General features: G+C 42.0%; 1 protein-coding gene across 1 annotated transcript in view; it reads right to left on the bottom strand.

The window, feature by feature from the left end:
• Positions 1-1,437: 1,437 nt before the first annotated feature.
• The window catches only part of C5H3orf70 (chromosome 5 C3orf70 homolog), a 79,979-nt gene continuing 58,847 nt past the window's right edge, over positions 1,438-22,569 (bottom strand). The window contains exon 2 of the mRNA XM_020153962.2: positions 1,438-7,330. Within this exon, the coding sequence (XP_020009551.1) occupies positions 6,774-7,330 (557 nt within the window). The 3' untranslated portion in view covers positions 1,438-6,773. The remainder of the gene's footprint in view (positions 7,331-22,569) is intronic.

Here is a 22,569-nt window from a genome sequence, read left to right as displayed (position 1 = left end):
CTGGGATGGCTTTTCCAGAACCTTCCGCAGATGAGTGGATGACTTTGGCATTAGTTCACAGAGGCAGACTGCAGCTGAGGGAAGAAAACCAGCCCTTTGTTTACTGCACAGGGCTGGTCCCAGCAGACAGCAAGTGCTCACAGCAGGGCGAGCAGACCCAGTTCCTGGAGCAGCCAGGCCCCGAAGGTGACTGATGTATGTGACACAAGGACAGTCACTGAAGAGGCAGCTGATGTCGAGTGCTCTGTGAGGCAGGAGGGGCACACGGGAGCAGCTATCCCACGTGCTAAGATCAGAGCCCAATTCCCAAGACAAGGAGGCCACACCTAAGCATCAGGCAGAGGCCAGGTCTCAGGACCAGGCTAAGCCAGGCTGGCACGAAGCCAGAGCAACCTGACATCACTCAAGAGCTGACTTGTGGGTGCCCCGATGTCCCACCTGCAGCCAGGGCTGGACACCATCTGGATGGCCCTGGTGTAGCGATGGCATCAGCTTGGGCTGGAGGGACAGGCGAGGGGAAGCAGGGACAGACTAGACTAGGAATCAGGGTTTGAGCCCTGGCTCTGCTACTTCCCTGCTGTGTGACCTTTACAGTTGGCTTAACTCTTGGCTGCTTCAGCTATAAAGTCACAAAATCATCCCTGTGCCACCATGCAGAGTTGTCAAGGATGGTAACTTCTCTGCCATCTGGGGAAATGCTTTGTTCACACTCCACCGTGCTTCACAGCCCACAGTGCTACGTTTTATCATGGGAAAGACCCAGACCTCTCTCCTGGGAGCCATCTGGGGTTTTACCCTAGATGTGACAAGACTTGGTTTCACAAAGGCTTGGCTGTCCCCGCAAAAGCCCGAGCTTTCTGATCTCCCATCTCCAGATTCTCAGGGAGTCTCAGGCTGGGAAGTGAGAACGCAGAAGGCCCCCGGCTCATGGCATCCAGCCACGCTCGGTACCTGGGACAGGCTCACTCCTCGTGGGATACATGCTTCTCAGCAATGTCCACTTAAGTCTTCCAGTAGGTGCACAGTGGTGTGACCATGCCTCAACTCCTCCGTTTCCATCCCCAGACCCCACAGAATGAGGTTCCACCTATACTCCCCGTCCTAGGACTTAGCATCTTCAAACACCCTTCTGGGCTATTTCTGTCTACAAAAGTAACATAGACTCATTTTAGAAAACTAGAGAATTCAAATAAGCCATCAGGAAAACCTCTTCAGAATCTTGGCATATTTACTTTGCCTTGCTTCTTACTTGTATTTAATCAAGTTCCTACATCCACCTGGTTCCTGAAAAACCCCATCTGCCTGCCAACTGCTCCTCCTCAGACCCTGGTGCACAAGACCCAGTCTTGAAATCCTGTCCCACCCCTTCGCGAGTGCTAAACCGGGTGGGACGCCAGGGTTAAAGCCATTACCGGTTCCCAATGATCTTAACTGTAATGAGGACAAGAGGCTAACAAGTTTATTACAGAATAAAATCGTGCAGTCAGCATTTGTACGAGGCTACCATAAAAGCTGCATTCCATATTGCAGCAGCACAATCGAGGAGAGTTACATTAGTGGGGTGCATATGTAGTGAATGGGCCTCACTGTCTGCAGGAGTCTCTTTGAAAGACAAGTTATCTCTGTGTCTTCCTGTGTACTTCCTGAGCTCTCTTCCTGATTTGTGACATGGAATGCTGAAACCTTTCCACAGGGTTGCTGTAAAGATTATGCAGAGAAAGCAGTAAGGTAGCCAGTGAGCCAAAAAATTTTTTTTTTTTTGGTGGGACCGGAGCTTGAACTCAGGGCTTTGCACCTGCAAAGCAGCATGCTTGAGCCATGCCTCCAGTCTGTTTTGCTCTGATTTTTTTTTTTTGGTGGGGGGAGGGGTCTCAAGAACTATTTGCCCGGGCTGGTCTCAAACCACAATCCTCCCAATCTCAGTTTCCCAAACAGCTAGGATTACAGGCAATGAGCCACAGGCACCCAGCTATAATTACTATTAACGGTGCTGTTATTACTGATAATGAATTTATTTAGCAGTCCTTAGGGAGGATAATTGACAAAAGACAACTCTAGAAGCTATGTTTCTGGTGTGCCAAATAAAAAGTCAACTCCTGGATTTGCCATACTGAAACTTGGACCTCAAGCCTTGGTGACCAAGTGACTCTCAAAGCCCAGTGAGGCAGCAGCCTCTCTCATTGCCCAACCTGCAGTTAGGGCTGTCTTAAATGGCATGTGCAAAATGAATACAAAGCCTGTATTTTGCATGAAATGAAGCTATTTGTGAGGAGATATAAGTTTTATTCGCTATAAACCTAATGTAGTCAGCAAAAAAATCCAGTTCTATGAGTCATCGTGAGTGGTGACCATAAGCACGTTGTGAATAAAAATACCTCTACTTCATAAAGTTTTGTGACATGTAAGTGGGATAATGGGTGTGAGTTGCTTATTTCCTAGCACACAGTAGACACTTGTACAAACATTTCACATTTTGCAAACGTTTTTGTTTTAGCTCATATTGTAGTTGTTAACTCAGAACACTCTATTTTGCGGGGTGGGGGGGCACTCCAAAACAGCAAATTTTTTCTGGTACCAAAAAAAAAAAAAAAAAAACATTTTACAACATAGTATTTTCCTAAAGTATTATACATAAAAGGAAAGTTAAGCTGTCTTAGGAAAACAATATAATTTTAGTAAATTACCTAAAAGTCAACATTGTGTTTAAAACTTTAAAATAGGTTTAAAAAAATAGCACAGTAAGTGAATATTACAAGGTATGAAGAGGCTTAATAGTGTTTGTGAACACAATAACCCGGAAGCTTTGTGTTAAAACTTGCCAGTGACAGGCTTTCTGCCAAAACACCCATGCCCAGCCCATAAGAAAGAGCTTTCTTTGTTCCCAGAAGATGGGGCTCTGGCACAAACTGAAATGAGCCCTTTCCCGAACATCCAACGCTCAGTTACCATAGGAAGGATCAGTGACAATTTGAAAATGGTGAATTGGTTTTGAGAAGTGCCCTTGTACTTATGGTTGGATTTGAGAAAAACTGACATCCCTGGACCAAATGGCACTGGCATTTGGTGACTTAGGGCTCCCATTCACATCTCCTCACTCCCCCAAAACCCCAAACATACCCAGCCATCTTCCTTCTGGCTCCTCTGGACCAGGTAGTAGGAAATAAAATGGCTGAAATGTTTTCCTCATGTGAAAAGCCAACCCACGAAAATGAAAGTTTGCAAATGGGAAGTGGGAAATCATCCAGGGCTGACTGCAGAAAAGGTGTTTTGTTTAACATGTGCTTTTTTCTTGCTTGGTAGTCTCTCTACTGCCAAGCTTACCTGGATATTTTGACAGTTGTCTAAAGTGTCCTAATCCCCAAATAGAGAACTAAATTTGCATAAGAGAAATTTGTTCTGATAAGTCCCCAAGGAACTGTGATGCTTCAAATAGGCCAGGAAGTGGAAGAAATAAAACCACCACTTCCAATATACAATTGAATTCTAGATCAAATCCAGAAAGTGTATTAGGAAATAGCTAGGAGGTTTTGTTCTGGCTTTGGTGTTTGTTTTTGTTCTATTTTGTATTCTACTACTTTGAAATTGCAAATCTTCCCTTCCAGGAAGCAACTGTTTTTCTTCAGGGTTGTCCTCAAATTCTTATTTTATACATTTAAAATTACAAGGTAAAAAATAAACAGATTTGATAGTAAAGCCTTATTTTTTAATATACCAAACAGTTATAAACACAAAAGCATATTAATTCCTTTGTCACTTCTCAGAAAAGTTATGGACAGATTTGAAACTCAAAAGATGAGAAAGGTAAGAAAACTACCTTTAGTGGAATTACACTTCTAACAAACAGCCTTCATACCAACTTTCAAAAAATGGGAACGGTGCCAGGTTTCCACAAAAGCCCAAGAGAGCAGTTTATCCATCCACACAGCCAATCCTTGCTCCCCATGGGCCGTCCATGAGGTCCGAGTTGTAAAGCTTTCCGAGCTCTTTCACTGTACAGCGTGAGTCAAAAGCCTATTTCACACGACTGTGCTTCACGTCTACAGTACAGGTTGCGATCTAAGTATTTTCTAAAGTGCCTATAAATACTGTTATACAAATTAGCAATGTAGTATCAGGATCACAGAGAAATTCTTTCATATAACATAGAACAGAAGAGGCCTAGCATTTAAGTTGAAACTACACATTTTTATATTCTCAGTTTTCTAAGAATTTTCCTAGAGAAAATTCTGGTTCAATATTTCAGAGAATTACTTAAAAAAAAAAAGAAAAGAAAACCTCTTGCTTGTGCTTATTTAGAAAAGGCTGTTCTGAGATCCAGGAGTGTCTGGTATTTAGAATCCAATGGAACATTCCCAATTCTATAAAACAGTAAGTGAGGCTCAGTGAGTTTAATTATAAAGAAATTGTGCAAATATTTAAAGTGATTATCAACCGTTTTTTAAAAAGTCCATTAAAACCGTGGCTAATCTGAATGGCAGTTCAGGAGTTTATAAAACAGGAACCTGGACAAGAGTTGCAGATGTTACCATTAAGGGACCCAAACTTGACACATAGCCACACTTCAGAAATGTGTCCTCATGACCATGACTTTGGAGGCTGGTTGCAGATTCCAGTTAATGTATGTGACAGTGGGGCCTATAACAGTCGCTGGGAAAGGTGTACAGAAGTCATCCTTGAAACCCCAGCCCCACAATTCAATGAACTCACCCCCAGGCACACGCAAAGACAAGCCCCATGCTGCCCTTCCTTCCCTGAGGACAGAACAAAGCACGCGCAGCCCGGAGGCATTTGGCTTCCGTGCCTGCCATCAGTGAGCCACCTTTCAAGGGAGGCACTACAAACCTCAGGCAGGGCTCATCTGATGTCCCTGGGGCACCCAGGTCACATCTGGTGGGGGGGGGGAAGCCCCTCAGGCCCAGATACACCTGCCTTTCCCCTCCCTTGCCTGTGTCTGCTCCTGGAGCTCCTCCTATCACTTGTAAAGACGTTTCAGTAAATGAGAATTTTATGCTGCATTTTCCTCTAGCACTAAAAGTTTTAACTGATGCTGTTTTCAAAGGGAAATGCACACTCTGCCTTTTAAACCCTATGGATGTTTTGGGTACCTAACCCTAATGAAAGAACTAGTAAATCGCTTGAACTACACATACAACTAGGAAAGCAGATTCCTCCTTGAGTACTTTGTGAAGGACATGGAGGAGAGGCCTCAGAGACCATCACAACAGGCCTCTTTTTTCCCTAAAATACGAACTAACATGACAGGGAAGAGATATGCCAGACACTGACAAAGCTCGAGCACCCTCACGGACAGTGAGGCTATATGAAATATTTCTCTCCAACTTGAATGGTTTTCATTTCATTAGGTCACATTTTAAGGTTCCTGGACTCTTAACCATGCCTCACAGATAGAAGATTTAGAGAAATGGCGGGTAACTAACTCACATGGGAAAGAATACCTGGAATAAATGCAGATTAGGAATAGAATTCTGAAGAGAGCTAAATAAGAAAGACTTCTTCACTACTTTATGTGTGTGAAAGAATAGAACATACACAGTGGACTGGATATTAGTGTGGGAAAGTGAGTAATTATGCAAAATATTTTCTCCTGACTTAGAAGTGAACTATTTCAACTGTTCCGCATTTGCATTAAAAAAAACCATGCAGCATACTGAATTCTAATCCACTTCTCACCTAAGCCAATTCTAATGCTTCATATACCCAAATGAAGCAGAATTAGTCAAACCTATTAGATTCGTTCCTAATCCCTAAAGGACTTTTATCTTTTTAGCATTTCCATGCTAACTAAAACTATTGTTTATTTTTTCCTTAAGATGTCAAATGTGGCTGCCTTCTAACTATAATGCCTACAATAACTTCCTAAATGTTCCTCCAGCTTTGAAGAACAATTAGGAAATGCTGGGGAGCCTACCCAGCCACCTCCAAAGCCGCATGCAGCACCTTTCCCCGGCCAAGTGCACAGCGCCATCCTGTGGGCTGCATGAGTCGCACGTGTCCTCTCCTATTGAAATGTGGGCCCCTTCATGGTGGGAATTGGGTCTTACTCATTCTGAATCTGCACTACTCCCTGCAGCATGTCGGTCCTAAAGATGCTAAAGATGAACTGAGCATGAAACTGAAGCACTCCAGCTCTTCGTATGTGAAGGTCTAGCTCAGCCCCAGTCACAGAGGGATGTGTGGGTAGGGTCATCACCAGGGGCAACCTGGCCTCCAGTGACCTCCAGAAATGCAGTGACGAGCTGTGGTGCAGACCTAGTGCAGGTAGTGAGGAGAAGGGAAAGGAAGGAACAGTGTCTACCAGCGCACACATCCCCAGTGAGCTGCTGCCCAGTGGAACTAGCAGGCACAGGGTGCTGTGAGCAAGCCAAAAGGATGCCAAGAGTCTTTCCGCAAAGGACTGGCTATTTGGGAAATACAGTTGCCTTTACTCTGGGTAGCTCCTTCAGCTGACCCACGAGCCTTCTGTGATCATCACTTCACTGCTTTCAAAGTTCCCAGTGAAATTAAGGCTGGGTCACAATTCATGACACCAGATGCTACATAGAAAGTAAGTCAAGATACAAAAGAAAACCATTTGTAATAAAAAGAATGTCTTAGTTATAAGACTAATTTAAGAGTGACACTAATCAGCAGACCACGGAATTGCTATGGTTGGTAGAGGTGGGTAGAAAATACCAACTGCATTGGAAAAGGATTCATCAGCAACAGTACAAAAACTCAGCATGGATGAGAGGCCTGGGCTCCCGCCCAGATTCTCACACGGTGGTTTCTATTGTTTCAATCACTTCCAGATCAGACTGTGATGGGGAAAGAAGGGTGCACTCATCAGGTTCCCAGCTGCTCTCTGGACTGTAGTCTTCCTCTGAACTCAATTCTGCTCCTTCTTCTGTGTCCTCATCACATGATTCCACATAGTGAGCCCCGACTGCATTGATCCCGGAGTCCTCAGAGCTTGAGGGAGAAGAGCAGTGATCTATTTTTGGTGTATTGCCCTCTTTTGAAATTAAGGCATCATGTGCAGAGACCTCCTCGGGGCTCATCTTGTGGGAATGTGGTGCTGGCTGCTTCTGCACATAGCACATCTTCCCATTAATACACTTGACCTGATAGTTGTCAATGAAGAGGTCTGAAATCATACAGTACCTTGGTGAGTCAGGGGGAAGGGGAGGCTGGAAGACAGACGCAAATTTCAAAAAGTGTTCAGTGAGCGAGACTGAGATTTGAATGGTGTTTGTGGGTTCTCGAGGCCTCGCTGGGATCTCAGTGCTTGGAAGCTGTTCCACGGGGGTCATGGGCTGATACACATATTTGCCTGTGGACACAAAAGAGACAGTTGAACTCTCAGAGTATTACACAAAGTACATTACCATAGCTATAACGGTTTTGTTCTAAGGATCCATGTTTTCTAAAATATTTCAGTAACATCTAGAAAGAAATTCGTAATACATACAATCATTCAGCATTATTACAGTCAATTAAAAATAGAGCCTGCAAGGGGGCGGTAAGGGAGGGGGGTGGGGGGGTAAGGGAGGGGGGTGGGGGGGTAAGGGAGGGGGGTGGGGGGTAAAGGAGGGGGGTGGGGGGTAAGGGAGGGGGTGGGGGGGTAAGGGAGGGGGGCGGGGGGGTAAGGGAGGGGGGCGGGGGGGAAGAGAGGAGAAATGACCCAAACATTGTATGCACATATGAATAAAAAAAATTAAAAAATAAATAAATAAATAGAGCTTGGTGTATAATAATTCTCATCTAAGGATCTCTTCCTACTTTCTGAAATCTATGAGTCATCCTAGTGGCTCTTAAGGAGGTGAGCAGATCCTTCCTACAGTCTTTATCTCACAAACAACTGTAAATGGTTTGCCCATCATATTGGAACAGTGTCCACATGAAGTATGGTAAAAACACAAGTTGTAAAATAGTATAATGTACTATAAAATTATAATTCCATTTTAATCTACTTGTTAATACATATATTTAAACACTGGAAGAATATATATCAATTTCTTATCAGAGTTATAGAGAAGGTTTACTTCCTAGGTTCTGTTTTCATTTGGTTTGTGGTACTGGAAATGGAACCCGGAGATTCACACATGCTGAGCAAGCGTTCTGCACTGAGATACACCCCCAGTACCTAGGTGTCTGTGTTTTAATCAGACCACATGCACATATTTATTTAATACACAGTGGTCTATTGGATTGTCCTGGCCACTCTCCACAATGGGGAAGGTTGAAGGTACAATGATCTCTGCAAAGACCCAAAGTGCATGAGTGGCCAAAGGAGGAGGTGTTCTTCCTGACCCCAAAACCACTGGTGCTCCTCAGCAGTGTAAGCCCCACAGAACACAGACACAGACAAGACAGCCCGCTGAGCCAAGCAGTTCACTCCAAGCCTTCCCCTCTGTACTCAGCCCTCCTGCTTCTTGGTGTACACAGGGGAGACCTAAAAGGAGGTGGTCCTAAAATGTCCTTTGTTTTCATTCTCTTTACTTCATTCCACATTTAGCAAAGCCTCCCATGCACCAAGTGTTAAGGAAGAGATGAAATGATTTCAAAATTAAATTCTAAAGGGGGAAAAGGCCTGAAAAACACAGAGCCAGCAGCCACTATTGTTGGGCATCAGCTTGGGTTTTCCCAAATTTAGATGACCAGTTATCTCAGTGCAAGTCAAATCTGCACTGAGTAACTGCAACACAGCTTTGTAACCTTAGTACTGGCATTGTGGACCAGACCATTCTTTACTGTGAGGGCCATTCTAGGTGTCCCTAGCCCTGTCCAACTCACTGATACCAGTAGCAGCTCCTCCTCAAGAGTGAATAAAAAATGTGTCCATTGCCCAATGTCCACGGGACAACCCCCTCCCAGTCAAAAACCACTGACTGAGGGTAAGCATGTTTTGGCAGGCAAACCACTCCTCGTGTGTGCCACTTGCTCCTGTTTGATTCCTTGGTCAGACTGAAATCCTTATATGGAAATCACATATGTGAGAAAAACTGTCTTAGGTGGGGTTTTTTGTTTTGTTTTTAAGTCATGGAAGAATAGCAGAATAGCAATTTCAGTTCAGGGATGTAAGCAATATACTATGCCACAAATTATATACCATTGGTGGTCTATTAAGATCGATCCAGCCTGCTTGTATTTTTTTTACTTCAGTTTCTTGACTCCTGTACAAAAAAAATAGCTTACATGCTACAATTTCTATGTAACTAAGCTACTGTGAAAATATCTTCAGCTTCATCCTGGAGTACCATGTGGAATAGGTATGCTTAAAATGGCTATACCTTTGGGTTTCCAGGTCTGCTTCCAGACTTGGACAAATAACATGCAAGCCCTATGGTCTGCTAAAAATAGAAGTCAGAAGAGCCCGGCCACACCTTTCTAGGGGATTCTATTTCAAGTATACCAGGTGTCTTTACTTCTCCGTATCTGTGAAAGAAGGCATTAGTACTTGCCAGGCGAGGTAAAAGCAGGTCAAATTTGACAGCTGGCACAGCAGGACCCCTGCCTCCAAGACTATGAGCATAAAGGAGACAGGCCTTCAAACCTACTCCAAGGCCTCCAGCCTTGATCTGGAGCAGAGAAGAGACTTGGGGAACTACCTTTCCTGTCCACACAATGGCGAATGAAATAACAGCAATGGAAGTTTGATCTTTTCTGTCCTTGGTGGAAGGCTACTGAGCTTAGGATGCACTCAACAAACACTTGCTGCAGAATGCTAAGTTCATCCCTCTGTAAGTGACTTCTGCTTCAGTTACCACTTGTCACAGCTGCTGGAGGATTCTGGCAATTGATTCTATCCCCAGACCCAGAGGGAACAGGGCTGCATTTAGTTCATAGGTGGAGGGAAGAAGTAAAGCCTACTTTTGGAGCTTCTCCAACTTCCTTTTCTCTCTCTCTCACTCTCTCTCCCTCCCTTCCTCTTTCCCTCACCTCACTCTCTTTTTCTTTCCCCTCCTTTGTACTTCTCTATAATTTCCTTGGATTCTCTCCTCTTAGTTCTTCTACCTCTTCTTTCTCTGGCCCCACTCCTCCAGAGATATACTATTCTTTCTTGAAGTATGGTGTTATGGGATGAATGCTGTGTACCCCAGATTCTTACGTTGAAGCCCCAATCCCCAATGTCATGGTGTTTAGAGGTGGGGCATTTGAGAGGTAAGTAGACCTAGATGAGGTTGTGAGGGTGGAGCTCCTGCAATAGGTTTAGTCCCCTCAGAAGAACAGGAAGAGATCAGAGTCCGCCCTCTCCTAAAGGTGAGGAGTCAGCATCTGCAACCCAGGATAGGGACCTTGCCGGACACAAGAATCCTCCAGCATCTTGCTTTTAGAGTTCCATGATTCCAGGCTGTGAGAAGAAATATGTGTTTGTTAAACCATCCAATCTATGGCACTTTATTGTAGCAGTCCAAATTGACCAAGGCATGCTGTAAAAGAGCAATGCAGCTAGGAGAAGGGTGCACTGCATTTCAGAATGCATCTCCTGTACAAGGTAATCTATGAAATACGCTAACTCAGAGCTAGGGTGACAGCCATGATCTGGAGATATAGGTACAAAGAAGAGAAGACTAGTAAATGACCACGTGAGAAATGAAATGTAGTAATTGCCTTTGCAATATAAATTATTATATAGTGTTACATCATTTGATTTGTCTATAAACACAAATAATAAAAACAAAATGGGGCTGGAGCTATAGCTCAGGGTAGAGCCTGTGACTTTCATGCATGTGGCCCTGAGTGTGGTGAATACCGTCAGTACCACAAAAAAATAAAGTAAAAACAAAATAGCTCACAGGAGAGTCAGGGCTTAAGAAAAACAGAGGGGGGTGCTGGGAAAACTGTTATCTACATGCTAAAGACTAAAAGAAGACCCCCTAGATCTCGCCCTGTACAAAAATCAGCTCTACATGGGTCAAAGATCTTAACCTAAGACCTTGAACTTTGAAACTACTATAGGGAAATCTCTGGAAGATATAGGCAAAAGTAATTATCGTCTGAGTAGGACTCCAAATGCCCAGGAAATAAGAGCAATCATTGGTAAATGGGATCACATCAAATTTAAAAGTTTCTGCACATCAAAAGAAATAGTTAATCAGAATCAAGAGACAACTCACAGAATGGGAGAAAATCTTCACCAACTATTCAACAGATAAGGGATTAATAATACTCAGAATATTAAAAAGCCCACAAAACTAAACATCAAAAGAATAATCCAATTAATTAATGGACAAATAAGTCGAATAGATAATTCTCAGAAGAAATCGAAATGGCCAATAAATACATGTTCAACATTCTTAGCCATGAAGGAGATGCAAATCAAAACTACACTGAGATTCCATTTCACCCAGACTGGCCACCATCAAGAAAACAGCAAATGCTGGTGAGGATGTGAGGGAAAAGGAACCCCCAGTGTTGGTGGGAGTGTAAACTAGTGCAATCACTATGGAAATCAGTATGGTGGTTCCTCAAAAATACCTAACGACCCCACCATACCACTCTTGATATATACGAAGGAGCACAGAGCAATATCCAAGAGAGTTATCTGAATACCAATGTTTATTGCAGATCTTTTCACAACAGTCAAATTGTGGAATCACTGAGGTGCTGAACAGCCAATGACTGGATAAAGAAAACTATACACACATGAACACACAGACACACAGCACAGAATCTTAGCCATGAAGAAAAATGAAATTATGTCATTTGCAGGAAAATGAATTGAACTGGAGATCATGCTGAGTGAAATAAGCCAAGCTCAAAAGGCCAAATAACACATGTTCTTGTTAAAATGATGGTGATAATGGGACATAAATATATGCGTGGGAGAAGGCAAAAGGAAAGGATGCTGAGGGGTGAAGAGGATGAAAGGATGATGCATCTGTACTGAAGACAGAAGAATGAAACCCACCAAATGCTGTTTGGAAGAGGGGGGAACAGCAGAGGGGAGGTGAATATGATGAGGGGGGTGAACTTGTTCAAGATATGCTGTACCCATGTATGGATTATCGCAATGAAATCTTGTGATAATGTACGATAACCAAAAATAATAAAAATTAAAATTTTAAAAAGAAAAGTAGAGGGAGAGTAAATGAAGGATCTAGATATCATATGACCCAGAAATTCCATTTGTGTGTATAGACTGGAAAGAATTAAAGCAGGGTCTCAAAGAGATATTTATATAGCCATTTTCATAGAAGTACTATTTACAATAGCTAAAAGGTGGAAACAACCCATGTCCATTAACAGATGAACAGATTAAAAAACCAAAAAAAATATATATATTATATATAATGGAATAGTATTCAGTATTCTAAAAGGAAGGGAATTCTGACACATGCTACAACGTGGCTGAATCTTGAGGACCTTATGCTAAATGTCCTAAGCCAGCCACAGCAAGATGAACACTGCATGATTCCACTTAGTTAAGGTGCCCAGAGGAGTCAAATTCACAGAGACAGAAAGGAGAACAGCATTTTCCAGGACTGGACATAAGAGGAAATGAGGGGTTGTTGTTAACAGCAGCTTCAGTGTGTAAAATGAAAAGAACTGTGCAGATGGATGGTGGTGATGGCTGCACAATATAAATGTACTCACCACTAGCTTGAACACTTGAATTGTTAAGATAGCAAATAACATATATTTTACCACAATTTTTTTAATTTATCAGTGTAATTCACTGAATTAACAGACTGTGAGGAAACCCCATATGCTCCAGAATACATAAATTCTTACAACTCAATAATGAGGAAGAATATCCAACCAAAACACTTAGTGGCATGACTGTCCCTCAGAGCACCTCAAAGGGTTCCCGTGGTGATGGTTATGTGCTGTACTTAGACTGTATCAACGTTAATACTTGGTTGTCACACTGAGCTACTGTTTTGCAATTTAGTTATCACTGGGGGAAAATGGGTCAAGGGTATATGGGAACTCTGTAAATTCATGTGATTTTGAGGAAAAACAATGAATTTTTTTCAAGGTAAAAAAAAAAAAGCAATCACCCTAGGAGATGCACACATTCAGTTGGTAAATCGCATTCTAGGTGATATGTGTTAATTTCGAACTTGCTTCAAACCCATCTGTCTAGGTTTCTCCATTATAAAATTACTGTTTTCCTCTTTGGAAGAGAGACTTGGGGTCTGTGAAAATACCGTTTCTCATCAGACTTCCACCCACCAAGTTTAGCAAGCATAAGTGAATCTTGTCCACAACGATCATTACTGGAGTGTTGCCATTTCCAACATTCTTTCTATGTTTATTAATCGGAATTCTGTGCAAGCAACTAATAGCTGCTCCTTCCCCACTTATTTATTCAACTATTTTATAGAAGCATAAATATTTACTCTATGGGTTGCTACTCATCACTATCATTACTTATTATGTTGCTCACATTGTGCTAGATTTTACAGATTTTGCTCTTGGGAGCTTGCTGCAGCTTGGATCTGGAACCCCCTCCCCTACAGCACATGTGTTGAAGGCTTGGTTCCCTGCCCATGACACTACTGGGAGGTGGTGGGACCTTAGGAGGTTGGGCCTAGCGTTCAGGAAACTAGGCCACTAAAGGTATGCCTAGCCTTGCCTCCCCTTTTCTCTCCCCTCCCTTCCCCTCTCCTCTCTTCTCCTCCACTCCCCTCTTCTCCTCTCTCTCTCTTTCCTCGCTCCACTATGTGTTCCCCATCATGATGTTCTGCCTCACTACAGGCCTAAAGCATTGAGGCCAACCAAACGGACTGAAATCATGAACCAAAATAAACTTTTCCTCCTTTAAGTTATCTCAGATATTTTGTCACAGTGACAGAACGCTAACACGGAGCTTCTTAAAGTTACACCTGTGAGCTGGACATGATGGTACACACCTGTAATCATAGCTACTCAGGAAGCAAAGGCAGAAGGATTGCTAGTTCAAGGCCAATCCAGGCAAAAAAGTAGTGAGACCCTGTCTCAAAAACAAAAAGGGCTGGGGATGTAGCATAAGTGATAGAACACTTGTTTAGCATGTGTGAGGCCCTAGGTTCAATCCCCAGTACTGGGGTTAAAAAATCTGTGTCCTCACTAAGATTCCATCTCACCCGTTAGAATAGCCATCATCAAAAACACCAACAACAACATGTGTTGGTGAGGATGTGGAGAAAAAGGAACCCTCGCACATTGCTGGTGGGAATGCAAGCTAGTGCAACAATTCTGAAAAAAAATATGGAGGCTTCTTAAAAAATCTAAACATAGATCTGCCATATGATCCAGCAATTTTATTCCTTGGGATAAACCCATAGGAATGCAACACAGGTTACTCCAGAGGCACCTGCACACCCATGTTTATTACAGCGCTATTCACCATAGCCAAGTTATAGAAACAGCCAAGATGCCCCACTACTGATGAATGGATTAAGAAAATGTGGTATTTATACACAATGGAATTTTACTCAGCCATGAAGAAGAATGAAATCTTATCATTCTCAAGCAAATGGATGGAACTGGAGAACATCATCCTGAGTGAGGTTAGCCGGAAAGACCAAAACTCTACATTCTCCCTCATATGCTGACACATGCGGCAAATACAGCAAGGTTGTAGGACTTGGGTCCCACGCTAAGGGGAGAGCACATACGGGAGGTATGGGGATAGGTAGGAAACCAAAAACAGGAAAGTGTTTGATGTCCCCACTGCAGAAGAACTAATACAGAAACCTTAAAGTGACAGAGATCAATACTAGAAGGGTATCAGGAACTAGTGAAAAGGTCAGTTGTAACACATTTGTGCATGGAAGCACAAATGAGATAAGGATGCTGTATAGCTATCCTTATCTCAACTAACAAAAATGCTATGTCTTTCTTATTATTGTATATGTCTTCTCTTCAACAAAATTAGAGATAAGGGCAGAACAGGTTCTGCCTGGAAGCAAGGTGGGGAGGGGGGAGGGGGCAGGGGAGAGGAATGGCCCAAACAATGTATGCACATGTGAATAAATGAATAAAAAAAACTGTGTCATTTGAACATGCCTCCATTCTTCCTTACTTTCTGTACCAAAAGACATTGCTGGTTTATTTGTACTTTCCCTGTCCCAGTTTGGGAATTAGCCGTTTCTCAAGAAACCCTGTCCCATTTCTCAACTTACCTGTGTTCTTAAGCTTATTCTCTAATCCAAATATTTCTGGGAAGTGGAAACTTACTTTGCTAATGACTCCTTCAAATCACTCACAGACTTCATCCATAGGAAAACAAAAAGGCAGTATTTTAAGACCCATTTAAAAAATACATTAAAATAAATTAATTGGGAAAGTAGAAAATGGGAAGGTCTTGGTTCAAGGCCAGCTCAGGTAAGATTTAGCAAGAGCCTGTCTCAAAAAACAAGCTGGATGGTTGATGCCTATAATTCCAGAAGGCAGAAGTAGGAGGATCATGGTCTAAGGCTGGCCCTGGGCAAAAGTGAGAGACTCTACCTGAAAAATAACTAAAAGCAAAAAGGGCTGGGGGCATGGCTCAAGTGGGAGAGCACTTGCCTACCAAGCATGAGGCTCTGAGTTCAAACCCTAGTACCATCAAAAAAATTAATGAGTTTTTGAGGTTATCTGGAATCTTTTTAAAGGTAGATACACTATTTCTCACCATAACAAATTTCAACTCAAAGTATCAAAGACTTAAATGTAAAACTGGAAAGTCAAATGACTAGAAGAAAACAGAGGAAACACATCAAAATATTGGCCTAGGCAAAGATTTTTTTTTTTCAATATGACCCCCAAAACACAAGGAAAGAAAGCAGATACTGACAAATGGGATTGTATCAAACTAAAAAGGTTCACAGCAAAGCAAGCAATGAAGGGACAGCCTACAGAATGGGAGAGAAATATATGCAAACTATTCAAGAATAGTTTAACTATTCAAGAATAGTTTAACTATTCAAGAATAGTTTAACTTCCAGAATATATAAGGAACTCAACTGCAAAAAACCCAAATAAAATTTAGAAGTAGGCAAATGACTGGAAAAGACATTTCTCAAAAGAGGGTAAGAGTCTTTGCTCCCATTTCTTGTGTGGGAACAGGAAATGTTTCTCTTCCCCCACCACGCTGTCTATACTTTATCCTGTTATACTAAAATAAATCTGTGCTAAAACTTAAAAAAAAAAAAAAAAAGGTAAGTGACCAACAAATAGAGGAAAAAAAACCACTCACCACGACTCATCTCAGGGAAATGCAAATCAAAACCAGAATGAGATATCACCCCAGGCAGAGTGGCCATTATCAAAAAGACAAAAGAAATCACAAATGCTAGTGAGGATGTGGAGAAAGGGGAACTCTCATACACTACTGTGGGAATGGAAATGAAAATGGCCACTATGGAGAACAGTATGGAGGTTCCCCCAAAACTAGAAAAGGGGCTGGGCCGCAAAAGGGGCTGGGCCGCAGCTCAAAAGTAGTGTGCTTGCCTAGCATGCATGAGGCCTCGGTTTCAATCTCTAACATGGCCCAACAAACCAAAACAAGACAAAAATGAGAACGAAAACTTCCTCACTATCTAGTGATGTCACTGAGTATATATCCAAAGGAAAGGAAATCAGCAAGTTAAAGAGACATCTACAACATGCAGGTTTACTGTGCTACTGAAAATAGCCACAGTATGGAACCAACCTAGCTATCCAATGATAGGTGAACAAAGAAAATGCAGTGTACGTACATACTGGGATTATTCAGCCGTAAAAAGAATGAGATTCTGCCATTTGCAGGACACAGATGGCAGTGATGACATTATGTTAGGTGAAGGAAGTAAGGCAAAGAAAGACAAATACTGCACGTTCCCCCTTCCATGTGGAGCTAAAGACCAGTCTCACAGAAGCAGAGAATAGAACAGTGGTGACAGTGTTGGCAATAATGGCACCGATACATTTTCGGTTTTTACTGCACCCTTAAGCTTCTGTTTTCCAGGGTCATGGTCCTGCCTCAAGTCTAGCTTGAATCCTCCTTCTGCCCCAACCTCCAATCAGCATGAACCATAAGATCCTAACCAATCAGATCATGCCGAGTCTCACTGAGGGGTATTTAAGCCCCTGCCCCTCTCTCTCTCCCTCTCTCTCCCTCTCTCTCTCTCTCTCTCTCTCTCTCTCTCTCTCCCACCTGGCAATAAAGAATCTCTTGGCCAGATCACTCCTCTCCACGTGGTCACTTTGGGCCTACATTTCCAACAGACAGGAGCTGGGGAGAAGGATACCCAGAGGATGGGTAAGGTACAGCTGGGAAGAGGGCAACTTCTAGAGCTCTACAAAGCAAACAACTTTAGATGACGACAATTAATTGACTATTCTAAAACAACTATAGGGGATTCTGAGAGTTCCCAACACAGGGACAGTAATTGGGGTGACAGATGTGCCAGTCACTCTAATCTGATCATCACACATGGTACACATGCACTGAGATGTCACACCAGACCCCACAGATGTGAACAATTACTATCTGTTAATTAAAAAGTATTAAAGATTAAAAACAAAGAGATAATTTTGATAAGTTTTAAAAAGGAGGTGATATCACTTTTTCAATAATGAAACTGATTATATAACAAAAAACAACTGGGACCTATAAATAAAAAATAAATTTCAGACATCTCATTTCTTTTTGGGGAACATCATTTAACACTTTCAACCATTTCTCAAATAAAGACCAATTAAAACCACTAAGTAAGTAGCCTCCATTATTTTTTTAAAGACTTAATTCAAAATATTTCTGATCTTCCCCCCCCCCCCTTTTAGTGTTTGGCTGTAATATACACTCTTCTCACAATACCTCAATGAGATGCTTAGATTTATGTAGAAAGCTTTCTAGTTTCTGGCCAGGTGTCTGTAATCTCAGCTACTAGGGAGGCAAAGATAAAAGAAAATCAAGAGCAGCCTGGGCAAAAAGTTATTGAGACCCATCTCAACAAATAAGCCTAGTGTGGTGGTTCATGCTTGTATGCAGGAGGCATAGATGGAAGGATCTTGGTTCATAGCTAACCCCAGTCAAAAAGCTTAAGTCCCTACCTGAAAAATAACTAAAGAACAAAAAAAAGGCTAGGGCATGGCTCAAGTGGTAAGGTGTTTGCCTAGAAGCTCATAGCCCTGAGTTCAAGACACCAGTGCCACTAAAATATATATATACTCATCTCAGTTGTTTGGTTAAAGAAAAGAAAAGGAAACAAGAATATCAGGTCTAGGACCTAGGTCTTGAGACCTCCCAGGTTCCTTCCAGGACACCTTTACTAAACTGGTCTATTCATTCATGCTGTCATTCTCTACCATTGGTTTCAGTTAACATCCTAATTTGTAGAGCAGTGTAATTATAAAGCAGACACAGTTTGTAGATGTCTCTTTCTTCTGGTTGTAGAAAAAACAAAACCAAAACATATAAAAAGTAAGCCAAATAAATGTACTCACCTTGTTACACTTTTTGTTTAAAATCAGTTGTGTATTTTGATTCTTAAAAAAAGATCCTCTGGAGGGAAATAAGCTATTTGCTTTTGCAGATAGTTTTATAGTTATTAAATGTGTGTCCCCCTTGACACATGAATACAAAGTAATCTTAAAATTAGCCTAAATAAAATACAATTATAAAGGTAAATTTGTTGAGAAAAAACAGTGGCTTGCGTTAAATTATATGCACAATTCAGTTCTTTGATTTTTATATAGTGAATCATAATTATATTAATTTTATTCCCAAGGGTATTCAATGTTTTCAAAGAAAAACTAAATATTTAACAATTTCTGCAATGTGCATTAGTCACTAAGTTGAACAGATACCATAAACTAAAAGCAAAAGAAAATAGTATTTATTATAACTAACATTTCTTGTGGCCTGACTTTCCAGCCTGCCCTACTGGTACTCATTACACCAATATTTTTGTACTTTCACTTGTAAGAACACTACAGTTCACATATTTTCCAATATATTGAAGTCCCTGATCAGAAATTTAAACAAGATTCTAGTTTCTTTATTTTAGGATTGCATAACTGCTTTAATGTGACTTACACATTAATGCAAAGCAAATTCCTGCTGAGACAGACCACCAGAAGTATGGTTTATCTACTCATTTAACAAATATTCATTGAATATCTACTGTTTATACTGCTAAATCAAATGCTGCAGGGAAATAAAATGAAATTCAATATGTAGCCCTGTTTATGGGAGCTTTCAAGCTGGGATAGAAAATAAAGGACTAAAGCAAAACCAGATCTGGTTAAGGGATAGGCGTGCTCCCTAGGGTGATGGGCAGGCAATGGAACAGAGGCCAGGCTTCGGTGCACAATGACATGGCTACTAGGAGCTGTGGAGCTGTGGAGCTGTGGAGCAGCAAGCAGAATTGCTCCCGGCTGGTTTCAGAGTTGGGAGTTGGGATGACAGGTATGGACCTCAGACTGGATGGGGCCTGGATGCAAGGCCAAAGAGTTCAGGTTTGGTATCATGGTAAACCACTGAAGATCACAAGGACACAAGGAGGATTTGAGTGAGTTGGTCTGGTGAACATGTGCTGATTGACCAGAAAGAGGAAAGAGTTAAGAGGAGGTGGTCTCAGATTTTGGAGCATGATGTTCTGATCTAAGCCACAAGGCTTGGGGGAGAAAGAAGCATAGAAGTCACACCATATGAAGGTGGCCAATCCCAGTAGGTCAGGGTGAAGACTGTGGAGTTTAAGACACCTGATATGAACCCCAACTCTTTGCTCATCAGCTGTTGACCTTCATGAAGTTGGTAATGTTCTCATATTTTCAGCTCCCCAGTGTGGGAGTGCTCAGTGAGTTAGTTCTATCTCATAGGGTGGTTGAAGGATTAAGCATGAAAATGCTTCCAAGCTTCAGCTCCATGTCTGCTGCACTGTAAACATTCCATTAGTCTTGTTGCCTGTGGAAAACAGAGCTGCTTGGCAGGCTCCCCAAGTCACTCCAGAGCCTTTCCAGGTTGCCATTTAGACATCCTTGCTGAGCCTGTGATCCCTGAGTCCCATCTCTGGTACACTCTGATATTCAGCTCTTTCTGTCAATTCCTCCCTGACCCTGTTCTCTGCCACGCTATCTTCATCGCCTATCCTAAATTCTACATCTACTTTCATTCTGTTTTTCTAACTAATATTTCTGAACCTCAATTATGTGCCAGGCACAGTGCTGGGAGTATAGGGGGAGACAAGCACCCTGAATCCCTAGAGCTTACACTCTAGGAGGAACACTTTAAACAAATCATCACATGAGAAGATACCTAATTACAAACCATTCAAAATGACAAGACAAAAAGTGATAGGAAGGACAATCAAAATCACTGATAGAAACTGTATTTGGGGGCTGGTAGAGTGGCTCAAGTGGTAGAGCACCTGCCTAGCAAGCATGAGGTCCTGAGTTTAAACCCTAGTATTGAAGGAAGGAAGGGAGGGAGGAAGGAAAGAAGGAAGGGAAGGAGGGAAGGGAGGAAAGGAAGGAAAGAAAGGAAGAAAGAAAGATTGATTTGAATTGGGGAGTTCAGGAAGACATCTCTTAAAAGGATAGAGTATTTAGCACATCCTACCTCAGGACTGGGTGGGTTAACCAGGTAAACAGATGGATGGTGGGGCAGGCCCAGGGACCATGCTCACAACTGGGGTCATGCAGAGTAGAAAGCCATCCCACAACTTTTAGGAGAGAATTGACAATATCCCTTCTGCTCTTTTACTCTCTTCTCACTGTATGGGCATAGTTAAAGCTAATCCAAAGCATTAGACAAACTTCAACAGTCAAGCTGCCACCCTTCTCCCAGTATGATACTCAGGTTTGGATTTAAATCAAATAAATAAGAGATGGAACAGAGGAGGGAGAAAGTGCCATTGAGCTACTTGTACAAGGTAGGAATCCTTTCCCAATAGACTTCTACAATCCACATTGCTCCAGGCTACACTTCAATACCCTGAAACATGGCAGCCGGTCTAGTGAGACCTGCTTTAAAAAAGAACATTCCTGTAAGTGCCATAAACCAAAAACAGAGGTGTCCTTCCATGCTTCTGAATTCACTGAAACCAACTGTAAAAGACAAAAAATGAAGGCTCTGTCCTTTATAAACCTTGTTGAGTCATACCTGAAGCCAAGTTTTCTAGTTTAAGGGATAAATACAACAAATTCTTATGTCTTTTAACAACTAGGGTGAAGAGCAGAAGTGCAAAGTACATCCCACTCACAATCTAGATTGGGTCACATACACACCCATAAACACTGCAAGAGGAAAGTTAAGTATTAAGTTGTGGGAACATACTATAGACTAGAGTGTGGGCATTCTAAGAAAAGTGAGGGCTGAAAGGGTCAGAGAGGGCTCCACAGAAAACATGGAATGTAAACTGAAGGAGAGCTAGGGATTTAAACAAAAGAAAGTAGCATCCCTTGTGTAAAAAAAACAGAGGGTGGATTATAGGGGGATGATTGAGGGATGGTGAGGCAAGTAGTCTGAATGGAGCAGAGGGCTTTCCTATGACCAAGACCAGTCTCATCACCCAGATATCCTGGAAAGAGCAAAACTCTTCCATTGCGGTGAGAGGTGGGACACAGTAGGAGCCACTCTGCTTAATAAAATGGCACAATGGAACTCCTTGACCCTGTGGACACAGGCAATTCCAGTTGGAAGAGGCCAGAGTTCAGAGTCATCCTTACATGTAAGGTTAGCTGATCTAGGCCACACTGGGACTAGAGATGAGGGAGCAGAGAATAAGACTCTCTTAGGTTTCCAGTTTCTTTTAGTAGTTAAATAAGAGTTTCGTATAGTGACTATGTCTTCCTCTTTCCATTTGAGCTATAAAGTCCTACTTATCGTCTGGAACTACTTTGCAGAGCTAGAGAAATACAGTAATTTATTAGAAAAGAGAGCTAAGGGAGCCTTCTCCCCAGGATGATTCACTGGGGGTGGCACAAAGCATGAAAACCATATGTTCAGAAAAAGAAAGGCTGCTGACAGGGCACATGGAGACCCAACCAGAATACAGTAAGGGTCTGTAATTTGCAGTGTAGAAGACACACATCAGTGTGATGGAGGAGAGATGAATAAATGGGAAAGTAGTTGACTGCAGAAGATGCCATCATTGTGAGGTGAGAAAAGCTGCATGAGTGTCACTCTTTTTGATGGTTGTTAGTAATAATTAAACAAAAAGCATTATCTGTGATTTTTTAAAATAAGAAGCCTTGATCTTACGGTATTGTACAAGACCATTTCAGCCTCCTATTTTTCTCTGCAAAATCACTATGCATGAGCTGAATCACCAGATTGAACAACAGAGTTCTAAAACTACAATCTGAAAAATTCATTTGGGAACAAGGAAATCCCTACAATGGGCAGCACAGAAGAGAGCCCAGAGCAGAGCATAACACCTCTGGTGTAGCTCTCTGCCACCTTGCTAGCACATGGCTATAGAGCCACAGATGCCAAGGATGTTATTAGCAGCCATTCATTCAATGGACAGATATTAATGACAGACTGAAGTAAGGGAAACAGCATAAGACATCTGTCACATTTATTTATTGATATGAGGATGAAAAGTTCAGAAATTCACAAGAAAAGGATGCTAACTAGACAACCTGATCCAAGAACAGTGAGATCTTGAA

This window comes from Castor canadensis, chromosome 5 (assembly GCF_047511655.1).
Source record: "Castor canadensis chromosome 5, mCasCan1.hap1v2, whole genome shotgun sequence".
Taxonomy (NCBI): Eukaryota; Metazoa; Chordata; class Mammalia; order Rodentia; family Castoridae; genus Castor; species Castor canadensis.
Note: the sequence above shows the minus strand (reverse complement) of the source record. Positions and strands in the feature narration are given on the sequence as shown.